The sequence below is a fragment of the Haliotis cracherodii genome, unplaced genomic scaffold (assembly GCF_022045235.1).
Source record: "Haliotis cracherodii isolate W230 unplaced genomic scaffold, xgHalCrac1.p SCAF_8, whole genome shotgun sequence".
NCBI lineage: Eukaryota > Metazoa > Mollusca > Gastropoda > Lepetellida > Haliotidae > Haliotis > Haliotis cracherodii.
The window spans coordinates 36170358-36196439 of NW_027266341.1; the positions used below are offsets into that span (position 1 = coordinate 36170358).

Below are 26082 nucleotides of genomic sequence, written 5' to 3' on the forward strand. Positions count from 1 at the left end.
TCTGCATGTTAATGTTCAATATGCAATCGCATTAAGCAGTCGGCTAAGACACAATATAATATATAAATGATCACTCCAGGGGATTAAGTATAAAGCCCGTTAGAAACAGATTTGTCATTTTGTCAATGGTAGCATACTATTTCAAACTAATAGCGTTTCCTTTGTAAATGTCATGAGCTCTAGACAATTGTTATTAGGTAAATGGTCTGTAAATAATCCTCTTTCTATTTTGTTCTTAATTAACCAATTCTTCTTTTACCTCTAACAAAATAGCCGTAACGATCGTTCTTATCGCTCAACATGCTCGAGTGATTGCGGTAGCTATGTCACGTGATATCAGGCGCCCGTTATTGAACGCATGCGCCAGCAGACGAGCATTCGGTTGTAAGGGAAGCTTGGAAAATGGCGGACTCGTTGAGACGATTGGTGAATATTGGGACTTTTACAGTTCTACAGGATAAGCTAGAAAAGTGGCTGAGTGATTATTATGTGAGTATATGGTCCAGGTTTATGTTATAGGCAGAATTATTGATTGCCTATGCTATTTTCCATTCTTAAAAGGCAAAAAGCATTTTGACATTTCGTTTGTGTAGTTCGGATTCCGTTGCTAGGGTAACGTTTAGGCGCAAAAAGTAACGTTCGTGGCCAATTCCAGTTTAATTTGCTAAAACATGTACACATGCTACATGATTGATTATATTTCTGCGAGGTTGTAAAATTTCTACTACAACTTGTCACGAAATATACTCACTCAGCAATATTACCGCCATTCACCGAACCGGTCCAGACCCGGTTTTGGACCGAATCCAACTTTTTAACAATTGCCTGACCCGTCCAAATAACTGTAAAGGTGGATAGCGAGAACTCGGTATTAGGTTCTTAGTTGTGGGTCTCACTGATTTTGTCTGTGCTGTCTTTTTTCACATTTAACTGACAATGTAATGGCTCAAGTTAAAGGGTCCAGTTTCAACATCTCACATTGGGTACTGACTATGAAATCTTTCACAAGATCAAGTGCTAAGTGTATCAGAAATCAAGCGAGAACTTTGTTATGTAAGAATCAAATTGGTACCATTTTAAATTTTAGCTATATAGCTTTTATTTGGCCATACTTACTCATTTATGAAGTTAGTCATATTTTGTTCTTTTTTCATTAGCAAAATGTAGAAACAAGAACTGAATATTTTCAATTAACACTAGATCTGTATGTATATTTTTATGTATCAGCATTAGAAACAATTTTTTAGTGTTTTTGGAGGGGGATTAGCCCCCCAGGCCAAGTGGTTCTTTGTCATGCTCAAGACCCACTTTCAAATCACCATGTCCCATGGTTGCAGTTGTGATATGGTTTGAGATTACTGGGGAAATGTTGTCGAGCACTTCTCTCTCATTCACTCACCAATATGGTTGCCATAGGAACAGTAGAAATATGAGGAAAGCTTTCCTGTACGTTCTTCACTAAAACCATTTAAGGACTATTCATTGATTTTAATGGCACTAAGTTCTACAATTTCAGGGGCAGGCCAATATAATTTACTTTATTTTTACAAAGAATTCTTAATCCAACATCAAATTTGTTTTGTGGACAAATGCGTATTTTAACTTGTTTGCATACAGAGCAAATTTATTCAGATGTAAATTTGATTCAAATAAGCCCAAACTGAAATAATTCCAATGTTACAGACATTTTTTCATGTTTGAAGCATGTATGATCTGTGACATAAAAATGTCACAAGAAGTTGACAAGTATAAGCTTTACTCATAAAATATTTCACATCAAGATGTTTGATACTAATTTGCAAGTGCCAATAAAGCTTTTGATAAGCAATTGACTGGAGTAATAAATTTCTTGTAGTTGACAGATAAATATACGTCATATGTCGACAATGAATAGGTCATAGATCATAGTTGTGGGATGACGACTGTGTTGTGTCTGGACACTTCAAGCACCTGACGCTGGTGGTCATTTGGCCAGTGCTGACCACTGTGTTGTGTCTGGACACTGCAAGCACCGGACGCTGGTGGTCATTTGGCCAGTGCTGACCACTGTGTTGTGTCTGGACACTGCAAGCACCGGACGCTGGTGGTCATTTGGCCAGTGCTGACCACTGTGTTGTGTCTGGACACTGCAAGCACCGGACGCTGGTGGTCATTTGGCCAGTGCTGACCACTGTGTTGTGTCTGGACACTGCAAGCACCTGACACTGGTGGTCATTTGGCCAGTGCTGACCACTGTGTTGTGTCTGGACACTGCAAGCACCTGACGCTGGTGGTCATTTGGCCAGTGCTGACCACTGTGTTGTGTCTGGACACTGCAAACACCTGACGCTGGTGGTCATTTGGCCAGTGCTGACCACTGTGTTGTGTCTGGACACTGCAAGCACCTGACGCTGGTGGTCATTTGGCCAGTGCTGACCACTGTGTTGTGTCTGGACACTACAAGCACCTGACGCTGGTGGTCATTTGACCAGTGCTGACCACTGTGTTGTGTCTGGACACTGCAAGCACCTGACACTGGTGGTCATTTGGCCAGTGCTGACCACTGTGTTGTGTCTGTACACTGCAAGCACCTGACACTGGTGGTCATTTGGCCAGTGCTGACCACTGTGTTGTGTCTGGACACTGCAAGCACCTGACGCTGGTGGTCATTTAGCCAGTGCTGACCACTGTGTTGTGTCTGGACACTGCAAGCACCTGACACTGGTGGTCATTTGGCCAGTGCTGACCACTGTGTTGTGTCTGGACACTGCAAGCACCTGACACTGGTGGTCATTTGGCCAGTGCTGACCACTCTGTTGTGTCTGTACACTGCAAGCACCTGACACTGGTGGTCATTTGGCCAGTGCTGACCACTGTGTTGTGTCTGGACACTGCAAGCACCGGACGCTGGTAGTCATTTGGCCAGTGCTGTGTGTGTTTGGTTACTGCAAACAAACAATGGTAGCCATGGTTACTTAATGGCAGTTGGACATAAGACTCCACTGTGTCAATGTTGATGGCATCATTTGGGTGAGATGGTCAATGTCATGTGGAAAGGTAACAGTGTGTAAGATGTGACTTCAAGTTAGGGGTTTTAGCCAGTTGAAGAGCTAGACCACTTACAGTTGTGTTTGAAATTTAAGGCAATGTGAACTTTTTGGTGTCCAAATATACCACTCAAAACACAGATTTTTACATTATGATTCTATCCTTACATGACCGATTAACCGTCGTGAGTATTATGAAAAAAACCAGGTGTTCTTTAATTTCTTTTGAGTAGTATATATAATATTACTTACATATGTAAGTTGTTATTTCATCAATAAAGAAACAATACAACACACGTACATCTCATTCTTAATTTTTTGTTTTATTTTGCACAAAATGTCTCTGAAAACAAACAATCAAGTTAAGATTAATTGCTAATAACTATCGGTGGCAGAAACTAACATGTTTAGTGCAATAGTCCTTTATAATGATAACACATAGCAAAACCATAAAACAGCAAATTTATTCTTGTCTTTATGATACCTGAACGATTGGGCAGATTGCCAAGGACAACAAGACTACTGCGAATTGCTATCGCTGAATTGTCTTTTCCTTGATTGACACAGGGGTTTATCTTGGAATCTGTATTGTTTTCGAGATTGGGTCACTAGTTTGACACTTGTTCCATGTTTGACAAATGAATCAGATCGGGCCTATAGCCACAACACTGCAGTAGAATAAACTAAATTCTGTTTCGTTATTTCTATATGTTGCCCTTCTCAATAATCACCGGTTAGGTAATTTCACACAGGTATAATGTTGACTTATACATTTCTTTGATAAGTGTTTTAAGAGTACAAATTTTGAATGATGATATTAGTATTTATTTCATTTGAGAAATATTGATATTGTTTTGAAGCGTGTACTTGTATAAAGTGATAGCAGAGTGCTGTCTCTTGCTGTGTGATAGGTGCTGTGCCGAGAGCTGTGTGATGGGTGCTGTGCAGAGTGCTGTGTCTCTTGCTGTGTGATAGGTGCTGTGTAGAGAGGTGTCTCTTGCTGTGTGATGGATGCTGTGCCAAGAGCTGTGTCTCTTGCTGTGTGATAGGTGCTGTGCAGAGTGCTGTGTCTCTTGGTGTGTGATAGGTGCTGTGCAGAGTGCTGTGTGATAGTATTGCTGTATTGATTTGAAGCGTGTACTTGTATAAAGTGACAGGGAGGCTCATGGTGTGACAGGGATACAAGGTGTGATATTGATTTATTGGATGGTCTCTCAGATGTAGTTTATGTTTATTCTGTCATAAACAAACAGCAAGTAAACACTAAGGACTAACATAAACATTTACTTCACAACATGGATTTAAGATCAGAGCAAACACTTTCAGCAGTAAAACTATTGGTTTCTCAATACATTAAGTATCTTGGGGGGTTATGATGCACAGTATGTTGGGAAAAAGGGTTAATGGGTCAAAGTGCAGAGAGCTGTTTTCTTTGTGTGTTGGATGCTGTCCGGAGAACTGTGTCTCTTGATGTCTCATGGGTGCTGTGCCGAGAGCTGTGTCTCTTGCTCTGTAGAGAGCTGTCTCTTGCTCTGTGATAGGTGCTGTGTAGAGAACTGTGTCTCTTGCTCTGTGATAGGTGCTGTGTAGAGAGCTGTCTCTTGCTCTGTGATAGGTGCTGTGTAGAGAGCTTTGTCTCTTGCTCTGTGATAGGTGCTGTGCTGAGAGCTTTCTCTTGCTCTGTGATAGGTACTGTGTAGAGAGCTGTGTCTCTTGCTCTGTGATAGGTGCTGTGCAGAGTGCTGTGTCTCTTGCTGTGTGATGGCACATTGCTGAGAGCTGTGTCTCTTTCTGCGTGATGCTTGCTGTGCCGAGAGCTGTCTCTTGCTGTGTGATAGGTGCTGTGTAGAGAGCTGTGCCTCTTGCTCTGTGATAGGTGCTGTGTAGAGAGCTGTGTCTCTTGCTCTGTGATAGGTGCTGTGCCGAGAGCTGTCTCTTGCTCTGTGATAGGTGCTGTGTAGAGAGCTGTGTCTCTTGCTCTGTGATAGGTGCTGTGCAGAGTGCTGTGTCTCTTGCTGTGTGATGGCACATTGCTGAGAGCTGTGTCTCTTTCTGCATGATGCTTGCTGTGCCGAGAGCTGTCTCTTGCTGTGTGATGGGTGCTGTGTAAAGAGCTGTTTCCCTTGCTGTGTGATGGCACATTGCTGAGAGCTGTGTCTCTTTCTGCGTGATGCTTGCTGTGCCGAGAGCTGTCTCTTGCTGTGTGATGGGTGCTGTGCCGAGAGCTGTATTTTGCTGTGTGATGGGTGCTGTGTAGAGAGCTGTTTCCCTTGCTGTGTGATGGGTGGTGTGAAGAGAGCGGTGTCTCTTGTTGTGTGATTGGTACTGTGAGAGCTGCACGGAGCATGACAGGAAGCATTACACACTCAGATGATACAGCAACAACTGTACCATTCCTAATTAATTTCACAGTTGCGTTCTTGATTTTTACTAAATAACCTACATCAATCAATATGGGAGAACTAAGACTCTGACATGCCAGGAAAATCAATGCTGCTTCCCATGTAGTCATCACCGAGACGTCACATGCCACTGCTTCAGCGTGGGAGTCAGTCCTCCAAACAGGCACAATGTAACTGCACATCTATATTTCATCATGTAAACACTGACCGTTCCAAATGACTTGGTGTTCACAGTTGCTAAGAGTGTCATGGTGCCATATGTCTTCTTTGACTATTTTGATGCTCCTCTCCGCAAATTGATATTTCTGGATGAAAATATTGTTGACTTACAGGAGTACCGATTCATTAGGACTTAAACAAGTTAAAGGACCCTGATTTTCTTGAGGTGTTTTAATCTTAATTGACCCTCGAAATATTGTATTTTAACAGTAGAATTATCATAAGATTTCATTTGATCTAAAGTCCTTAATTTAGAAATAATAGGATGCAACTTTTATAAAATGTTTACTGGTACTAGTCAGTATAGTGACAATTAACATACCCCCTTAAAAGCCTGAAATTCTACTAAAGCTCAGGTGAGGTGAGGTGAAATGGGGTTGAACGTCACTGTTGAACATTGATACCCCACTCAGATACAGAATTATGACTAGTTCTTTTTTTACCACCTTAATGACAAACTCCTGGCAGGGTGACAACAAGGGTGATGTTTTTTGTTATGACATGGCCGGGCATCAAACTACCAACCTCAAAAACCATTTCCGCTCACAGTTATCAATTCAGTTCAGGGTAGACACTCTATCCACTACTAGGCCATGTCTACCCCTTAGGGGACTTTAAAATTAGATTAGGGCTAGGGGCTATTGGTGTTCTTTGAAGGAATAGCTGAGTTTAACTATATTATATCCTTTGCCTCCAAGTGACCTTCATGATGCAACTACATGTATGCCTTCATGATAGCAATATGACAAAATCATGAGACTTGACAATTTGTTGTGGCCATGAGCTGATGGACGTAAGCGTGTCACAGTATGTAAAAAGTTAAAACATTTAATATTGATGTATATCAGTGGTGTGTCATTGATGTATGTACACAGTAGTTCCTCTAGAGCTATAGAAAATCCAGCAGTCCGATCATGTCCTCTTTCACTTTGAGCATTGTGTGCCATGTAGAGTTATCCCCCCTTGGGATTTCAGGGCAGAACAGGCCATGTATTTCCCTTGCTTGTTTGTCTATGGAATATAGCTGTCTGTCGTGTAAAACAAAATTCTCTAATTCATTAAAGACATTTGATCTCTGTAGTACATCGTAATATATTCAGTTTAAAGCAGTTAACAGTAGAACATGGTCATAATGAAAACATATAACAAACTAACTGTTATAACTAGGTTAGGCATCCCGACTACCTACGCTATATTTTATATTATGCAAGTCACATGTAAGTTCTGTATCTATATTTAATGGCTATATTGAATTTGTTGATTGTTTGAACTGATCACTTCAGTTGACAAATTCTTCCCTATCAATATGGGGCAGTGAGGTAGCTTAGTGGTTAAAGTGTTTGCTCGTCCAGCCGAAGACTTGGGTTTGATTCCCCATGTGGGTACAATATGTGAAGCCCATTTCTGGTGTCCCCCTCCTTTATTTTGCTGGAATAATTCTACAAGCGGCGTTAAACCATATTCACCCACCCTATCAATATCCACCTCAAGAAAGAAATATAGTTAGGACCAGTGTCGGTAATAGGTTTTACTCCGAACAAGCAAGATGGGCTGGTGACTCATAAATGTAACTCGTCGGTTAAACAGTGTAGGCCTGTATTTCTAACTACATTCTCAAGTAGATAATCATCGTATTTTTTAAATTTACAGTTATATAAACACAAAGGTACTTCTTGCTCTCAAGTAAGTCAGTCACATATCAATGTCTGATCTGTCAGTGTCAGTGTAGCAATATAATGTTCTAGACAACCGGGCAGGTAGGAATATATTCCACCTGTTTTGACAGACATGTAACCAGTCATGTGATGGCAGGCAGCTAGCTATTTCGGACACTGGTCAGGACAGGGATATAAAAGCCATCAAGCTGCTAGTCCTGGATTAAACTCTAGTTACTAGAACATGAACAATGTCATGTATGTTTAGAAGTTGGCCGTAGGCTTTGTTCAATCTGAAATTGAAAGTTAGTCCATTAGCATTTCGTAATGGAGAAATCACTCAAACCTGTTATTCCAGAAGTAGAATAGACAGATTCACATGATTTCTCTGAAAAAATAATAAGTTATCTATTATTTTGCATAATGACTTATAGTCAGTTTACTTGTTTAAAATGCATGCTTGGAATGACTAGGGAATTCCTGGCTCAGAATTAACTGCAACAACAATAGCGTGATGGTTTAAGATCAAATAGTGTGAATTGTGAACGTCTGTTTTGAAGATCCTTGAAATGGTTCTGCTGGTTCCCCTGTGTCTGCCGGAGGCAGGGATTATGTCTATAACATACCTCCCAGACAGCAGACGGCATGCCAGACTATAGACTCATTCAGGTGGATACATGGCTAGAGAAAATAACCATTACTGCTAGTCTGGGTTCAATCCAACAATCGTGTAATATGGATTACGCTCCAAGGAGAGGCTGATATTGACTGTTTGTGGGTGGGATACTAATATAAAGACTTGGGTCTTGAAGCCACACATGGCATTTACTTCAGGCGATTCTAAGGATTGAATGTTGTAAATTGATTTTTAAGATTACCAAAATAACTTTGTGAGGGTTTTACAAGGAAAGAAAGAAAGGTTTTGTGATCCTTTTGAGGCCACCTCTGTTTGTTTTTTAACATTTAGATGTTGTGGACAGTAACTGACATCAGAAGCCTTCACATGATAGATGTTAAAAGATGGTACTTGTTGTTACCCTGTCAGGCGCTCGGCATTAAGGGGCTAAAACAAGGACTGGTCAGCTCTGAGTCAGTATACTGTGTCTGAGTGGGGTATTTATGTTAATCTGCGGCATGGTATCTCAGTGTGCTAGCACTATATATCCGCATCAGTCCGGACTAGTACAAGCAGCCACACACACGTGCATGCACGTCGCTATGTAAGTGCAATAATCTTGGATGCAACATTAAACCCCATTTCACCTCACCTCGCCTTCACATGGTGGTTCCAGGCTGAGGAGAAATGGACCCAGAAACCTATGCCTGTCATACGGCTGCTCAGGCTTGGTGACATGGTTGATTCCCTGTCATGGTACCCTGAAGATGTGATCACTGCTCATGATATCAATCATTGGTTTGTCTGTTCAGACTTGATTATTTACAGACTGGCATTATTTATTTATTGGAATATTGCTGAGTGAGGTGTTAGAAAACAACCCAAAGGGTTGCTTATTGGAAATCCAGACAAGAGGGCTTCTTATCATTGTGACCAAAGCATGTCCAGTTCTTCACTTCACACCAGTAAACAAATGGTTTATTCCAATAATTATTTTATAAAGAAGTATTAATCTGAAAAAGCCAAGTGATCCAAATATTTGAAGTTATTCAAAAACTCAATATGAATCCTTGAAGCAAACATGCACATGATCAAAACAAGTGACAAGGCGAGACTCAGTATATGCATAATGTAGAGGTCAAGAAGTACTTCCATTTACAATGTCATATCCTGTTGAGTACATGACACCAAAGGAATTTGTGAGATCAACTCCACCAAAATCGCCTTTGGCATAATGCCATGCTTTGTAGGAAATATTTTCTAGAATTCTTCTCAGCAAGGGTGAGTTGGTATGAAGTTATTTCTTGATATGTTTACACAGGTCATAAATACAGCTAGGAGTGATCATATGCATGGAGGCCATTGGAGGGTCAGAGTGGGCTGTTGTGTGTTCGGGAAGGGGAATAGCGTAGAGAACAGTGGTGTGTTGTGTGTTTCTCAAGGGGAATAGTATAGAGAGAAATAGATGTGAGGATCTCTTTGTTGTCTGTTGTCGGCTGGCTTTCAATGACCTTGCTTGTGGTACAATGAACCAGGTACTAACATGGGGTGGGCCTGTGTGGGATGAGCATTACCAGGGGAAACTGTATTGTGATATCTTGCAATACATAGTGGCTCTGTTGTGATGTATACCGATATGTTTTGGAAATAATATAAGGGGCTTGTGAAAGGAATGTTATTCTTCTATTTCTCTTATTTTGCAGAAAATATGTACCAGTATGATAATTTGTTAAAGTTTTTACAGATTTTACCAGGATGGATACATATAGAATGGTGATTTAGATTAGTTTGGGGTGCTAGTGTTCTGTTTTTCTACTTTGTTTGTGTTCTGCATGCAGTGATACTTCCTTTTAAAAAAAGTTTTTACAAAAATCTGTTCTTCAACTTTTTATCGATACATATCATTTGACAAAAATATATTGCAGTTAATCGGCTAGAAACACTGGTGCGAACACACACTGTACAAATGCGTACAGACTTATCCGTTACAGAGATTAAAGAGGGCCTACACTACATATGGTGTCCATGTCTAGTCTAAGTCCAGAGGTTAACATAATTAGTGCCCTGTGTCAGACATTGTCGCTGTATAATTAGGTGTTTGTGTACTGCTAGATTGACATAAATCGTTGAACCTGAGTACGAGAGTGATCACAATAGGTTTTGAATGACTTGAATCAATACTGCTGGGACTGTCAATCTGCTCCAGCATACTCCCCCTTCAAAAATGAAAGATAAGGGCTCATGTTATTTCATAGAAATTTATGACTGCACTTATCCCTAAATGACAAAAGTATTGCCGATATTTCCTAGTTACCCCCTAATTTCTTACACTAATTAGCAATAATAGTAAATAAATGCCTATATTGTTCTGATTAACCAACCAACCTTAAATGTTTTAAGTCTTTGCAAGTCATTTAGAAGTGATACACATTAGGAAGAAAATTTATGGATGTCCACTTCTTTATTAAGAGGAGTGAGTGAGGATGGTTTTACGCCGCTTTTAGCAATGTTCCAGCAATATCACGGCGGGGGACACCAGAAATGGGCTTCACACATTGTACCCTTGTCGGGAATCGAACCCGGGTCTTCGGCGTGACGAGCGAACGCTGTAACCACTAGGCTACCCGACCACCCTTTATTATGAGGAACACAACGTTCAGAGTATATACTTACTCCTTCATCAGGTGAATTAATGCTGTGAGGCAGAGAGCATTATATGAACATTTAAGGCCAACAAAAGTAATAACAGTGCCGTAGCCAGCCGGGGGGCAGGGAGGGCAGTTGCCCACCCTGGATTTTTTACGGAAACATATTTCCTTGTGAAAGTTAACTTGAATAAAAAATGAATAATCTTATTTGCACCCCCCCTGTAAAAAAAAGTTATCTACGGCCTTGAATAAGATAACAAAAGGTGGAAACTTAACAAGGAAAGCCAACTGATAACTGGCGCTGATAGGCGATAAGCAACTAGGTCAGCAGTAATATTATGGTGTGTCAGGCAGTGAGGAACACAAACAAAGAAACTGTCCTTGTGATGAGCTTCATATTATGCAATACTTCAATGTCAGTTTGAGTACTGTAGAATTAGATGATTGACCTCTGGTAAACAGAAGACCCCTGGTATTGAGAAGTACCTCAACATACAGAGTCGGAGCCAGTGCAAACTGATGCTTCACGTGGTGATAAAGGACATTTACTGGCTACTTGGTGATAGTAAATAGATTTCCTTATCTTGTCTTTTGACAAGAAATAGTTTTATTGCTTTTGTTGTGGCGTTTTGTATTGATCTTTCAGGTTAGCATAGTGCTGGTATTTGACTTGTTCAATACATTGTTTGTACTAATATATGATCAAAAGGAATTATTTATGACTGTGAAGAATGTAAATATTCCTCTCAAACATGGTGTTGAGCAAATAGCTCTGATAGTTTTGAAATTGGTTGAATAAATAAAATCAATCATTTAATACTTTATCATTATGTCAACTTATGTCAACGTGTCAATAGCATTTTTATTTTGATGACATGTTATTTGAGTAGCAGAGAATTATGATAACAGTTCTGGGGAGTTTCTTTATACAGAATCTGACAATCTCACAATTTATTGTGTATCCTGGCATCCCCATTTTTGTAAGCATGAATTAGACCCTTGGGTCATGCGATTGAAAATTTGATTGTCATGCAAAGCACCTGCTTAAGTATGTGTAAAACCTGTTAACACCTCACCACCTGGTGTTCCTGAACACAGAGCTTGCAAGTGCTGAAATGGGCGTTGTTTGGTTCAAGGATTTATTTACACCTGCTCAGAGGCCGATATTTGGCTCCAAGCCTGCAGCAATTGTCAGTCAGAATTCCCAGATTGGAATTAAACATTTCCCAATTCATGCTGTTTTAGTTATAACTAATGTCATGGCTTTGTCTAGGTGACCTTTATTTTACTGATAACAGGATAAAAATAGATGGAGAGGCTTTATGCTTCGGTTAACAATACTGCATTGATTACAATATTGAAGTTCAATGTAAAATACATTTGAATTTAGGAAAATGAGGAATATCCTTTTTTTTCTTCAAAATTTGAAGAAGTTAACGATTTTTTTCTTTTTATGGAATCCTAGATAAATCCCTGTTGGTAACAATGAGTGACCTGATTGAACATGTGTCATCAAAACTAAGTAGTATGGACAGGTGCTCATGCTGTCAATCACTGGGTTGCCTGGACGTTTTACTTGCAGATAGATATATTGACGACTGCTGTAAAACAAACTAATTCTCTCAAATTTTTATGTCGCTGAGACACTCCAAGGAATCAGCAATTTTCACCAATAAGCAATAAACTATTTGTGATTTCATAAATGATATATGTATCTCTCAGGTATGTAACTGTGGTAACATACACTTACAGCGCTATCTATAAAATTCTTGATTTGTAAGCAGATCACCCCACCCAGTTATTCTTGTACAATACAGGGGTTTATCGACACCTTGGCCGACTTGCACAAAACGATCTTATCCCTAAGATGATCGTAACTCCCATACCTTAACATTGGCTTACGATAGTCTTCGTGCTATGATTGTTCTGTGCAAGTGGGATCTGCTCAGAAACTGTTGTTCTGCCCAAGGCAGCAGCAAATGTCTATAAAGATTTCCAAATTGGAATTACAAGTTTCCTAATTCATGTTAGTATAGTTATAGTGAGTGAGTGAGTGAGTTGGGTTTAATGCCACTTTTAACAGTATTACAGTTATATCGCGGTGTGTCAGCTTAATGTGGGAGAAAAGCCCGAAGTGATGCAGTTCTCAGACGTTTACCACTTTGGTGAAACTGACAGGCACGTGTATGGTGCTGACAAACCTAGAAACATAATCGGGGCGAACCAGGATTCGAACCCACAATCATTGGTTTCTGGCTCACCCAAGGGACGCAACTCTGCACAGCGAATCACAGCACCTTAGACGACTGGGCCACCTGTGGCCCCTAGTATAGTTATAACTGATAGGCTTTGTAGAGGTAACTTGTAGAGGTAACTTGTAGAGGTAACGTGTCTATCAGTGATAACAGTACCAATAAATAAGAGGTGTTAATGTTTGTTTTGCATTATTACACTGGATGCTATGTTAAAATACCTCCGAATTTTGGAAAGTAAGAACAAAATAATGATTTTTCACAAGTTTGCCTACCAAGGGCACTTAGCTTCGATTCCTAGATACATCCCTGCAATATCATGCAGCATTAGAAATTGGCACTAGTCCTATAATTCTTGCCAAACTGCCCAATAGTTAAGGTATCTTTAGGACTGGTAGACTTTACCCTTTCTTAGGGTTTTGTATGTGTCATCATCATAATTACTAGTGGACTAAAACTGTTAGTTTCTATCGCTGTCATGTTGTTCGATCTTGTGGAATGTTTTCTGTGCAGTCAGTGTAATAATTCAGTAACCTATTGAACTGCGAGCAGTGAATCTGAAGATCTGCAAGCAGGCAGTTCCCAGTTCACCATGAAGTCAGTGTATGTAATGAAGTGTGTCTCTCTCAATGCCTCACAACACAGAAATGTCAATCATTATCCTGAATAGGATATATATCACCGATATCAATAATGTTATATGACAGACCCATGGTTGCTAGGGTTTATAATTAACAACAGATTATTACACTCTTGACTGCTTATTGATAGATGACCAAGATACCATGTAATACTTTCACTAGTTCGACTTCCATGAATATTATCCACCCAGCTTTTAAAGAACCGCAGCTGATTATGACACTGAGGCTTAGAAGGGTTGTTGATTTCAACCAGGATCTACCGTGATAAATCCCCCACAGCGATTCCAAACTTACCCGCCACACATTCCAAAGCCGACACGCTCTAACATGTTCCACACACTGCCAGTGATTACTTTCCCAGTTCATGTGGTATGCTTACCTGTACATATATATATATACTCTACATACACACGCTTATTTCATGCTTGTCACAACACGTCGTCTATTGCACGTATATTTCAAGTGTGCTGTCACACAGGAATGTAAGTGATATCGTTCATTTCAGTTTGGTTCATGCTCAAGCTATTCAAATTGATTATATTGCTTCTCTGAATAAGTAGATTAATTTTAAGGCTCTGCATTTATCAGCCTGGACTGAAATCGATGAGAAATGAATGGGATATGGATATTGCTTACTAGGGTTTTGCATTGACTCAGTTTGGATTGTGCAAATATTCTTTTGTATTTGTAGTTGTAATTTGGGTGTCTCTTTTCTCATTTTCATCGCTTGTCGGGTAGGTTTGGTACTGTATGTCAAACACTGTGGGGTTCTACACTGGCACTCAAGTTATGAATGGATCTGAGTTTAGTGTCAGAATGTTTCAAGGTTTTGTGGATGATAAGATTTTTAAAGATGTTTAAGTGAACAGCTTTTCAGTTAAGTGTACAAATAAAGTTAGCAACTAAAATATTGAGTATCTGCAATCTCTTTGTGCGAAATATTTGGTAGACGATTTGATTGTTCTATTATGAAATACATTTAATATCAAATGATTAAAATAATGACATCACTACCTCATTCTTGTGACTGCTTTGAAGTGATGTTCAAACAAACAATAATAAATGACTGACCAGTGAGTTTCCACCAAGACAATGATTGATAGTGAGTGTCCTCAATCACTTATCTGCTATGTTGAGAAACATTCTAATTTAGTTCAGACCTTTAATCAGATGTTCAATCATCTTTTGATCTGAAAATAAATTACACAACGCATTCATTATCAACATGATCAATATATAACTCTTCAAGGATTTTCATTTATCATGAATTATGGAATATGTTTCTAATAATTACAAATTAAATTCCTTTGACTCACTTGAACATGTGCAGGAAAATATAGATAAAAAAGACAACCTATTATATATAATCGATGAATAATCGGTTGGAACAAAGTGATTATGACTACTGATGATGAAATGTGAACCAATTCTGAACATGACTATACTTTGTAGTGTTTATAGGTTGATACCGGTAATTCTTCAGTACTCCAGTTTCTGGAGCTGACTATTCACTCACATGTAATCATTCTCATCGAGTATTTATAGTCTGCTTTGGGAGAATTCAGTATATTATCACACTCTCAGATCCAGTCTTATGGGTATTTTCAATCAATAAGAAGACATTTTTTAAAATAATTGTGCTTACAATGTTTCAGGTGACTTCTAATTGTATCTGGTTATGTGCTGCTCAGAACAAACATCTATCTTTATGACTGCTATAAGCCAGACAGGGTATTTGTGCATAAAGCACTGCAGAAAATGTCATCTTCCATGTACGTCATAACTGTACTTGATCAGTAATTAAAAATCTGTAGGTGCAGGTACAGAACAGGAAACAGCGACATTGGGTTAATGTGCAGTGTTATGATATTTGGTTTTTGAATTTTTTTATCCATATTTGTATGCAAGCACTTCAAAATTAATTTTGTAATGGTGAATTTGTGGACTGTTTTATGCAGATTTGCAGCAGATTGGGAGCTCTGGTCCTAAGTGGCCTTGCTTCTTCTGTATCCTAGCAACCCTTGCTTGCCGTAAAAGGCAACTAACAGGTTCAGGTGGCCAGGCTCACTGTCTTGGTTGATGCGTGTCACCGTATCTCAGTTGCGTGGGTCGATGCTCATGATGTCAATCACTGGATAGTCAGGTCCAGACTCGATTGTTTACAGACCGCCGTCATATAGCTGGAATATTGCTGAGTGCGGCGTTAAACAACAAACTCCTGTATCCTGCCTTCCTGTTTCAGCCTCTCGCACAGCTTTAGTAAAAGAATGTTCAATTGTTAATATTGGAGTAAACTAATTGTGGATTTATGTATTTAACATGCTCAGCATTTCTTTAACCTTAGATATAAACTTACAGTAATTTTTTAGCAATTAATTAAAGTAATGTTTATGAACCAGTTTTAAGATATGCAACTAATTAATACTACATTTTTTGTGAACATATTTGACAAAGAGAATCTATGAAAGGTCCTTACTACAAGGTCTGAAGCATGACATGAACATGTGGGTCGATTGATAAGGGCAACACTCTAGTGTGGAACGTCAATACCGTAAATCATTGACAGGTTGATATTAGCATGGCATATTGTAAGAAATCTACGTACACAGTGGGGAGTATTGAATTATCTACCATGCTGAGTGTTATTGTTTTACCTCATCAGGGGACTTGTCACGCTCATATCAATGTCATATCAATGTCATATTTCTCACGCTGAGAGGATCATCTACACAGTATCAACAAGCTGGTTCATAGTCGGCAACTGGAGACATGTTGAAGAATATGTAAGGTTTTCAGAAGGATGGTTTGTTTGACAATTAGTTTCTGTGAATTTGTGTTTTTCCATGTCCTCTAAGTGGGATATTGGTAAAGAATGTTGAAGTTGTAAGAAAGATTTGCATATTTTCCATGACAAATTAACTTTTGCATATTTTGATAGGAAAATATCTCCATCTTTTTTCCAAGCTATTGACCAGGAATTTCAAAAACAAAATTTGTAAAACAAAAAAGGAAACTCAATGTAATAACTGACGAGCAGTGACACGATTTGTAAGTATAGCAATATTAAACTGATTGAGGTATTCCATACAAAGTATAAATAAGTCTGTATCAATATTTATTGTTTTAACAAAAATGTTTTAATAATCTGTACATAATATGGTTGACAAACCAAAACTATAAGTTGATTATTCAGAAATGTCAAGAATTAAATTACATGGCAATCTTACCCCAAAAATATGCCAGTCAACATTTGAGAGGGATACTACATGTATAAGTTGTAGCAGTAACAAGAGGGGTACATGTGGTTTATGCATCCTGTGTTAGGTGTAATACCATGAGCTTGACGCGAGTGGTGTAACAGAGGGATGCATAAAGACTCGGAAAAAGCTTGCGGCTCTTGTCTTCGAAGTGGGGTAGATCGGTTGACTACAAATTTATCTCCCTGACATTCATACAGACCTGGAATATATGTCCTCAGTTTCACCCAGTAAATCTCTTTGATTCATCCATTTGGACAGCTAGCAGACAACGCAAACGAACCGAGTCACTTAAATTCTCTTTACCCAATACATTCTGGGTACAGATTAGTTCATTTCAGCTCAACGATAGTTATGTGAGAGAAGCAAGTTACCTAAGGTGTGTTCCAAATGATTTCTCAGTAGGCTTTATGGATTAAAGTTGCCCACTCCTTAACCAATCAGAAGCTAGTATTCTAATGTAAGGTGAGATAATGGGCTATGCCATACTGTAGTGTTACAGGGAGGACAGCAACTGGTGTACTTTTAACATTAAATGAAGGTAAACATGCTCCAGTTGCATGGCAATATGGGATCCTATTTGTATGACAACATCTCCAAGCAGCCAATCGCACACATTCACAGTCCACACTCAGAATTAGAGCTGGGACGATACACCAACTGTGCGTTCAGATTCGTATCAGGACACCTTGCTCATGATAGATATGTATCACAATACTTGCATGTGCTCTTGTCTGAGGTACGTAAGCCTTCTTTTTCTTGATAGGCCAAATACCTGTCACAATGGATGAAATATTAAGTCATCATTACTAATTTTCACTAGTAACTAGGGTTTGGTGTATCAGTTATTCAAGCAAACATTTAAAGTAAGAATCGTTTTGTTTTACCATGCTTGCGACTGTGATTGATACTTGTATCGAGAAGTAAAAATCGCAATCCCCCTGATGCATTGGCGCATCATTCCATAACTACTCGGAATATCCCTATCCAATATTGAATAGTATAGTTTACCATGCTACTTACAAAGACTAACGCAACACATTCATTATTGTATCGTGACTTTGTTGTGTTATTGAATATTCCATTACAACATTGGACTGCAGCCACATCTTAGCAAGGCCTGTTAAGAATTATGCTATAATCAATCTAGCTCACATGTGATGCTATCAAGAAGATTGTATAACCTTTTCTTCCCTGCATTGATCCCCACTGATGAAGACGGCCTACATTATTGATTGGATGCAAAGTTTTATTTTCCTAAGGCTATTGATTTAAAAATAAGCTAATGAGTAAGAATAATAAAAACGTTTCAATATTTAATGCTGTTTATGTGGACGGAAGAATATTGATTTTAGTTATTACTTGACACTTTCCCGATTTGTGCAGCGGTTGATGAGTTCAGTCCACAGAGTACATGTATAAATTGTCATTGTTGATGATGTTTACTGCGGATTAATTCTTCAAGGAAATTATGGAAATAATGTCTGAATACTGTTTCAGTGATTAGTGTTGATATGTGACACTGACGTAAATATTTGAATGAAGTAATGTAGAAATACAAGCTCATGTAGAAATTCATCATTATCATTGTGAAGGAAGAAGTTGTTTGATAGTGTACAGTGCAAGCTCCATCATATATTGAGGTTACTGGTGGGAAGGTATGCCAGCAAGGTTGAACAGAAAACAGGCTAACTTTCAGTACGAAAGTGCTGTAAACACAGGGTGCAACTTGGCTGTAGCCTAATGACCAGAGTTAATTTGCTGATTTAGGGGTCGATTTAATTGCTGGCCCGCTGGCCTGTGGCCAGTTAAAATTACAAAAAGCTTGCTGAATTGTAAAGTAGATGCCTGTCTGGCTATTCCAAATTTCACCCCTTCTCAGTGTATGTTTAATGTTTTTAATTATCATTTCAGCCAAGATTTAATCTCAGTTTGCAGGAGAAAACGTTTTAGGGGTGAGGGGTTCTAAAATTTTCAAAGCCCTGCTAGGTGGCTACGCGACCTCAGGTTTGGCCTCCTCCATTTATTTGTAGGCCAGTTAGTTTGAAGAAGGGCCTGTAAATTTTAAGAGGAGCAAGCCCCGCTGGCCACATACCAACCTCTTTTTCAATCTTCCCATGCTGACTGTTGGGCTGGTGGTAAAATGCATCCGTATTTTACATGCTAGGTCAAAAACCAGTCACCCATATTGTCGAGAAGTTTAGACACTTCTCACGACTTGCCCAAATCAGATCTAAAATGAATTTTTTACTGTATTTCTATGTGACTATCCTGAACGAAAACAGACAAGCCTAAATACTGTGATAAGGGTCAATGGGAAATTAAGTGTTTATGCAACAAAAAAACAGTCAGTCTATTCCAAAACATTTTGAGTCTACTAGCCCGACCTTGGTTCTTAGCATCATTGTCTATGGATTTATTATACGGATTATTTTTAGCTGAGCTTACAAGACCGACATTATTTTTTACTCAGGTTTTATTTTAACAGGTTTTCGAAAAGTGACTAAAGTCACGACTGATACAAGCAACTGGAAAATAGGGTTACACTTCATGACCTGCCTGGCTATTATGTTATAAAATCGTGGGTATTCCTGGTAAAAATATAGGTGCCAGAAACCTATGATTGTACGAGGCGACTAAATGGATTGGCCACCAACTACCACTATCTTTGAATCCCATGTACAAGTAATCTAAATCACTGTGTCAAATCTCTTTAGGCTAGTTACAATCTTTTCAGTAAAAAACCTCAAACTTTAAGGATCAATTTGACATTATACTTGACCATATTTGCCATAATAAGAGTCCTAGGCGCTTGGAAAATTGACAAAGATGCGGTTATTGAAACCATAAACAAGTTTATATTCATAGATCAAGCGGTTTACAATAATAGTTACTGGTCAATTATATGCCCTTTCTACGCTTCTGTTTTGTGAAAAAGATATGTTGTATATGCACAAGGAAAGATTTTTGGTCTTATTGGGGAGTGTTTATAAAGATTATTAACAGATTGGTCTAGAAGATGGTTGGGGAATGCTTACTGGAGAAGAGTGCTTAAACAGCAATTTTGGTGCATCTTTTCGAGCATGTTTTTTGGTAATTTGACAAAATGTCTTTTTGTTTTAGATCAACACCTGCGACCAGAATGTCGCTCGAGGCTGCGAGATCATCGAGCTCAACGCCAAGGTGCAGGGTCAGCTCTTCAAGCTTCTCAGCGTCTGTGCATCAGATGGTGAGCAGGCTTTGGAATTCCTTGTGTTCGAGTACCAATGGCACGGTTAATATATGTTCCTCGTGCCTGGAGATGTTTACACATCATGTTTTTAACTAAAATACCTTATGTTTATTATATGCTTAGAGGCCACTTGTTGGGTCAGGCTCTGTGACTTGGTTGATGACGCACGCATACCATGTTGATTATTGGTCATGAGATCAATCACTGGATTCTTTGGTGCAGACCTAATTATTTACAGGCGCCATCATCATATAGCTGTAATATTACTGCTATAAAACCGACGCACACATACAGTGGACCTTTTAGCATGTTTAGACACCATTATTGAGTACAACTTATACATGGTGAGCTACACCCATGTTCCCCATCTGTCAGTGTTCAAGTCAGTGGGAGGGGTGTCTGATGGGCTGAGGATATGTTCTTCCTGTGTAGGAATTATATAAATTGTCATTGGGAGACACTGGCAGAAGAAATAGCTTGATGTCATGAAACACAAATATCTGTTTCAGTTTACTTGTATTTCATAATAAAAGGTCCAGTAAAGAAAAGAAGCTTATATACTTGACGTAATGTCATTGAATGCAATGCAAAATATCTCTGCATGCTAAGAAATCATCTCTGCTAAAACCTTTTGAGTCCATCAACCCGAAATTGACTCTTAACATCATTTTCAGTAGATTTTACTGTTATCATATGCTGATGTTATTGAACAGAATTTTGCTTGACTTTGGTTTTGGACCAATGGCTAAAGTCGCAGTCTGAGAAATTAATATATCAATATATTTTAACAAATTTTAAATTTTTGAAAAAAATCCATTTTCCCCAATTAGCCTGTTTCAAAAATACATAAATGCATATAGTGCTGAAAAAAACCTGTCAATTTGTCATATCCGTTTTCTTTGTCATGCTTACATCAACCTCTTTAGATATGTAAAGATCTCTGATCTCAGCAACTAGCTTTTATTGAATAACTACACCAGACTGCAGTAAGTCATACATGTGGGACACACAGAAGGCTTTAAGTTCACCAGACATTTATGTGGCTGAATTTCTGCCACAAATGAAAACCATCAGTTAGACACGGAATGTTCCTTTTGTTTAACTCTCATGTCTAAAGTAGATTTCAACTCATCAAACATTAATTACAAATTATCCAAACCCTATTAATCTGCCTTCCCAGGAGGAATGTACGGAGGTGCCAACATCATCAAGTCTCGTCTGCTGCCCTGGCTGGGCCAGAACTTCTTCACATCCGGCGGCAGCGTGACAGCTGACACCAGTCTGTCTGTACTAGCCGAGGCATCCGCCAAGGACCGGGAGATCAACGACCTCCAGGACATGTACGAAAAATCCATGGATGACCTCGAGCGGGACCTCCAGTCCATGAAGACCGAGAATCAAGATCTCAGGGATGAGTGAGTGGACAGATTTTATGTTAGAAGATAAGTAAATATTCAGGGATGAGAATTTTCCAAGGAATAGCAGAATTCTGCAGATTTTGTTTTATATGCCATATCCATATACACATAAATCATATAGTCCCCCAGACTCCCAGCTAACTTTCACAGTGTTTATAAAAAAACCAACATTCTCAGCCTTGAATATGACAGGTATGATTAGCAAGTAAATATAAAAAGTGGTATTTTGACTGTTATTTTTATGGTGGTTGGAATCATTGAGAGAGTTGACTCCCCTTATACAGCAGGTGACAGAAGCCAAAATGCCAATCACAAGAATTAGTGCCCACAACCTGTGTTAAATGCATGAGTATAAAAGTTGTGGAAATGTATACATAGGAGTCCCAAGTCCCAAATGATGATATATAAGGAAAACTTTCAAAATTTTGGAATTTCTGCTAATTTAAAGCTCTTACGATACCTTGTCTAATTGTGTTTGGGTTGGGACTGTATCAAAACCAGCATAAAGTAGGCATGGATTGTTCCATGCTACAATGTTGCTTTAGGAAATGACCTTTTGTTCTGTGTGTACATTGTCTAGAATAATTTGATTTGATTTTTACATAGTAATTTCATCAGAATGTCGGAGACACATCAACAATCACTGACTTCCTTGTCGGGTACCTCCATGTTTTCAGGCTACAGGAAGCTAGACTAGAGTTAGATAGCAATGTGCGAAGCCTTTCTGGCGACCGCGATTACCTGGATACAGAAAACAGGGACTTGAAGCGAAAGTAAGTACTGTGTTGTTGGACTGAAGTGATGTTGTTTGTCTCTGTAGATTGGCCGACACTAAGGTAGAACTAGACAGAAGTATGCGAGCCTCCACCAGCGAAAAAATGTTCACTGATGTAGAGACTCAGGAGTTGAGGAGAAAGTAAGAACTGCAGCAACTTTAGTGTAGACACTGTCATCTTCATCATTAGATGCTTCATCACTTGTAGGGGGGAGCTTGGTTCAAGGGGGTAGTAGCAGATTGCACTGGTTGGACAGACTTGCAGAGGGAGAATGGCTCAATTTTACATGCAGGTTTTACTTAGTACTTTTTTAGGCCTGCCATTTTCTAATAGTTTGTTTACAAAAATGTCATCGTCCTGAGGCAAGGGAGTTAACTGACGGTGAAAGTCCAGTTTCAACCCTTGCCGAAGAAGGTTGGAATCTCTTGGCTCGATCATAGCGTACCAGTGACTATTACAAGTTGTGTCCCTTCTATGTCTCTGCTGGTGACCAATCAGATTTCACCTCTAATATCACTTGCATTTGCACCTTGATTAAAAACATTTAATGATTTGGAAAATATCTGTTTACACCAAGTTGATGCTACACATGCTTTGCAAATCCTGCAATGGACCGAAATATGCAAGGTAGCTTACGAACCGCATGTTGATTTCATTATGCAATTTTGATTGGACTATGCATAGACTTGTTTGTCCAGCCAAAATATATCTCCATAGTTCCAGCCTAGTTCGGCAAGGGTTGAAACTTGTCTTTTATAGTTAGTTAACTCCCTTGCCTCAGGAAAATGAAAAAATGTTGACCTAACATTCAATGGAGATGGGTTTAAAGTTTGTCTGTTTACCTATCAGTTCATGATATTAAGCCTACTTAAATGGGACCGCCTCCGTGGTCTAGTGGTAGAGCGTTTGCCCATAGAGCGGAAGGTTCGAGGTTCAATCCCCGTCCACGTCATACCAAAAGACGTTAAAAGATGGTACTTGTTACCCTGTCTGGCGCTCGGCATTAAGGGACTAAAACAAGGACTGGTTGGCTCGGAGTCAGTATACTGTGTCTGAGTGGGGTATTCATGTTAAACTGCGGCATGGTATCTCAGTGGGCTAGCACTATAAATCGGCATCAGTCCGGACTAGTTCAAGCAGCCACACACACAGACGCACATGTGCATGCACGTCGCTATACAAGTGCAATAATCTTAAATGCGACATTCAACTCCATTTCACCTCACCTAACCACCTACTTACATGGAGACGATGTTTCAGTGTCACACACGTCACTTACTACAGTGTCTGGATGGATGGAAATGGGGATCAGAATGTTGAGAGTAGTCTCCCTTTAAGTGAGATATCATGAGAAATTCTAATTTTGGGTTTCTGAAAGTTGTATGGAAAAGGAGTAGGTCTTCATTTACAAGTCATATTCAGAAATACGTATAAGTTTTGTATTTTTCCATTTTTATTTAATATGGGAGTAAACAAATTGATAGTAATTTTTTTATATGATACTCTCAAGCTACAAATGTTGTTATATATTTGCTATACAGTAAACCGTAGTTTGATATGAGCATATATATATAGCATAATTACAGCATATATACAGCAAAGGGCCATGACCAAAAAACAGTTTGTTATATCCGTCAAAGTTTTATGAGCTTACTGAGATGTCTGTATAATATTAATTTTATTTTGTCGAATAATTTATCGTAGTGCTCACTTCAGTGTGATTATTTCAGAATTGCAAAATGATAAAAATATAAGTATGATCGTCAAAACTTGACGGCTTGGATAACCTAGGTCTGCATCCACAACCCTATCTTAGCATTATTGCATGTCTGTTAAACTTTGAGAGTTAATTGAAGTGCTAAGAACTCTTTTTCGAATAAGATTCTGTAAGGTATAATAAAATGCCTCAGGAAGATCTTAGTGCAAATAGAAATTTTAGAAGTTTGTCTGTGTTACATCCTGGAACTAGATTTGGTAAAGTTGATTTTTTTCTCTTGTTCAAACAGGACTTGTCAATGATATTGATAGTTACATTTTTCTTAATACACTAGTCTCCGCAGTCTTAAAAGGTAATACTTAGTTTATGGAAATCCATTCCAATACCCCTGAATCTGTTGTTTACTCTCTTGTAGCATTTCAGCCATCTGATGGTACCAGCATATTTCAGTTCATTTCTCACCATGCTTTCATTGCGTTCACATCTTTGCTTTCAACTGTTGAGCTGTGCAGAATGTTGTATAATGCATAGGAAACAACAGTTAAAATTGACCACATTCCACAAAACGACTGTACAAATAAACTTCTTAATTTTTGATGGGGAAATTCTGAGTGTGATAGATTGCCTAGAGATATAAAATAGCATGTAATATTGCCATGGAAGAGACACGTTTTCAGCTTCTATTGACTTCAATATATTTTGCTTTATGCAGCTTTACATTTATAAACACTTACAATCTAGTTATATTAAAATAAACATGAGTACTGTGGTCCACTGAGTGTTGTAACAGTATGACAAAATTCACTATCCCTATCAAATATTGAGCGGTATGTATTGTTCTCTGCATAATGAATGTTTTTAAACCATGTAATTCTTCAACACGAAACACATATTAAACATGTAATCATATCATATATAATTATGTTACCCTGGAATAAGAATTTTATTACATTTGTTTTGAAGCCAATCAAAACAAATTCATACATTTTCATATATCCATATATTTTTCACTTTTGTTAATTTTATGGTATTTTTTCCAAATACTCTGACTTTGTGAAAGATCCATAGCACCTTGTCATTCCGCCATCCTACTGAACAGTGTGCTGTGACATCCCCACTTGCACTATGGGAATCTTGTGATGACTGACCTCTTGCACTGACCACCTCACTGTGTGTCCACCCCTGCCACATCACAGGAACCAGTTGTTGACCACCACTGACCACTCTCGCACACAGTGCTTGTTCAACAGTATAGTCTCCCTTGACATAGAGGAAAGTCTTCCTCTCATCTCAACTTCAGCAGATTTCCATAAAATTGTCTATTTTCCCGTTACATTTTTTTTTGGTGACATCTGCCATCACCTTGTTGATAAAGTCAGCTATGTATCAGATTTTCATGATAAGGAACAGCTTTTTGATTTCTGTGGTGATATTAAGCTGACCAATATGGAGGAACACATTTCGAAGTTTCCACACCAATGCCATTTATTGACCTGACCATTGTGGGGATCAGTACTGACATTCAACCAAAAGGAAATATCAAAATAGCAGTTTGCTAAGATTAGATGCGTCAGAAAGTCAATACCTATCATTAAAGATTATGCACTGCAAACACAGCCATTAACCAGTCTCCATGGAATGGCTCTCAGGGCTGTCTGAGGCAAATGTTACATCTTTGTGTAGAGAACAAGAGATGCCTGTGACTTGGGAAGTCTGTGGACACACAAATAGGTGAAAGAGACAGATTTGTTGAAAAGAAATACTTTACGAAAGTCAGTTGATCAGATACATATGCAAAACACACATAGGTTGTAGAATAAATGCAACCCTACTTATGTTCAACTACGGACATCACTCATGTCCAGACACTGGCCAGGAGAGAACTGGCTCCTGAATCTACATTTCCTTTGATCTATCTTATAAAAGAAGGATCCCAAGATTCCCATTGTGCATCAGTGACCGGATTTATGTGAATCAATCAAGCGAACAGTGCATCAAAAGCCTTTCGTTTTCCGTAGACTTGCAGCTGCAGAGGAAGAGTGCAAGACTCTGCGAAACAAAGCAGGTCTTTTAAATGATTATCAGAGTGAGGTTCGGCGCTTAAGGGACGATATAGCCCTCCTCACAGCTAGGCGAGACGTCTTACAGCGCTTACCCCCCAAAGATATTTCGTATGATGTCAATGGGTAAGAGAAGCGAGCCTACTAACACAGGGCTCGGTCA

At 38.9% G+C, this 26082-nt stretch overlaps 1 protein-coding gene across 5 annotated transcripts in view; it reads left to right on the top strand.

Moving 5' to 3' along the window:
• Positions 1-383: 383 nt before the first annotated feature.
• Positions 384-26082, top strand: part of LOC139449725 (mitochondria-eating protein-like) — a 32402-nt gene continuing 6703 nt past the window's right edge. For 2 of the 5 annotated variants that reach the window (XM_071231239.1, XM_071231241.1), the window contains exons 1-5: positions 384-489; positions 19840-19945; positions 21129-21363; positions 22187-22282; positions 25878-26045. In XM_071231239.1, coding sequence (XP_071087340.1) covers positions 403-489; positions 19840-19945; positions 21129-21363; positions 22187-22282; positions 25878-26045 — 692 coding nt within the window. In that variant the 5' untranslated portion in view covers positions 384-402. Of the gene's footprint in view, positions 490-19839; positions 19946-21128; positions 21364-22043; positions 22140-22186; positions 22283-25877; positions 26046-26082 lie in introns of all 5 variants that reach the window. The other 3 variants (XM_071231242.1, XM_071231244.1, XM_071231243.1) reach the window with 2 other exon arrangements.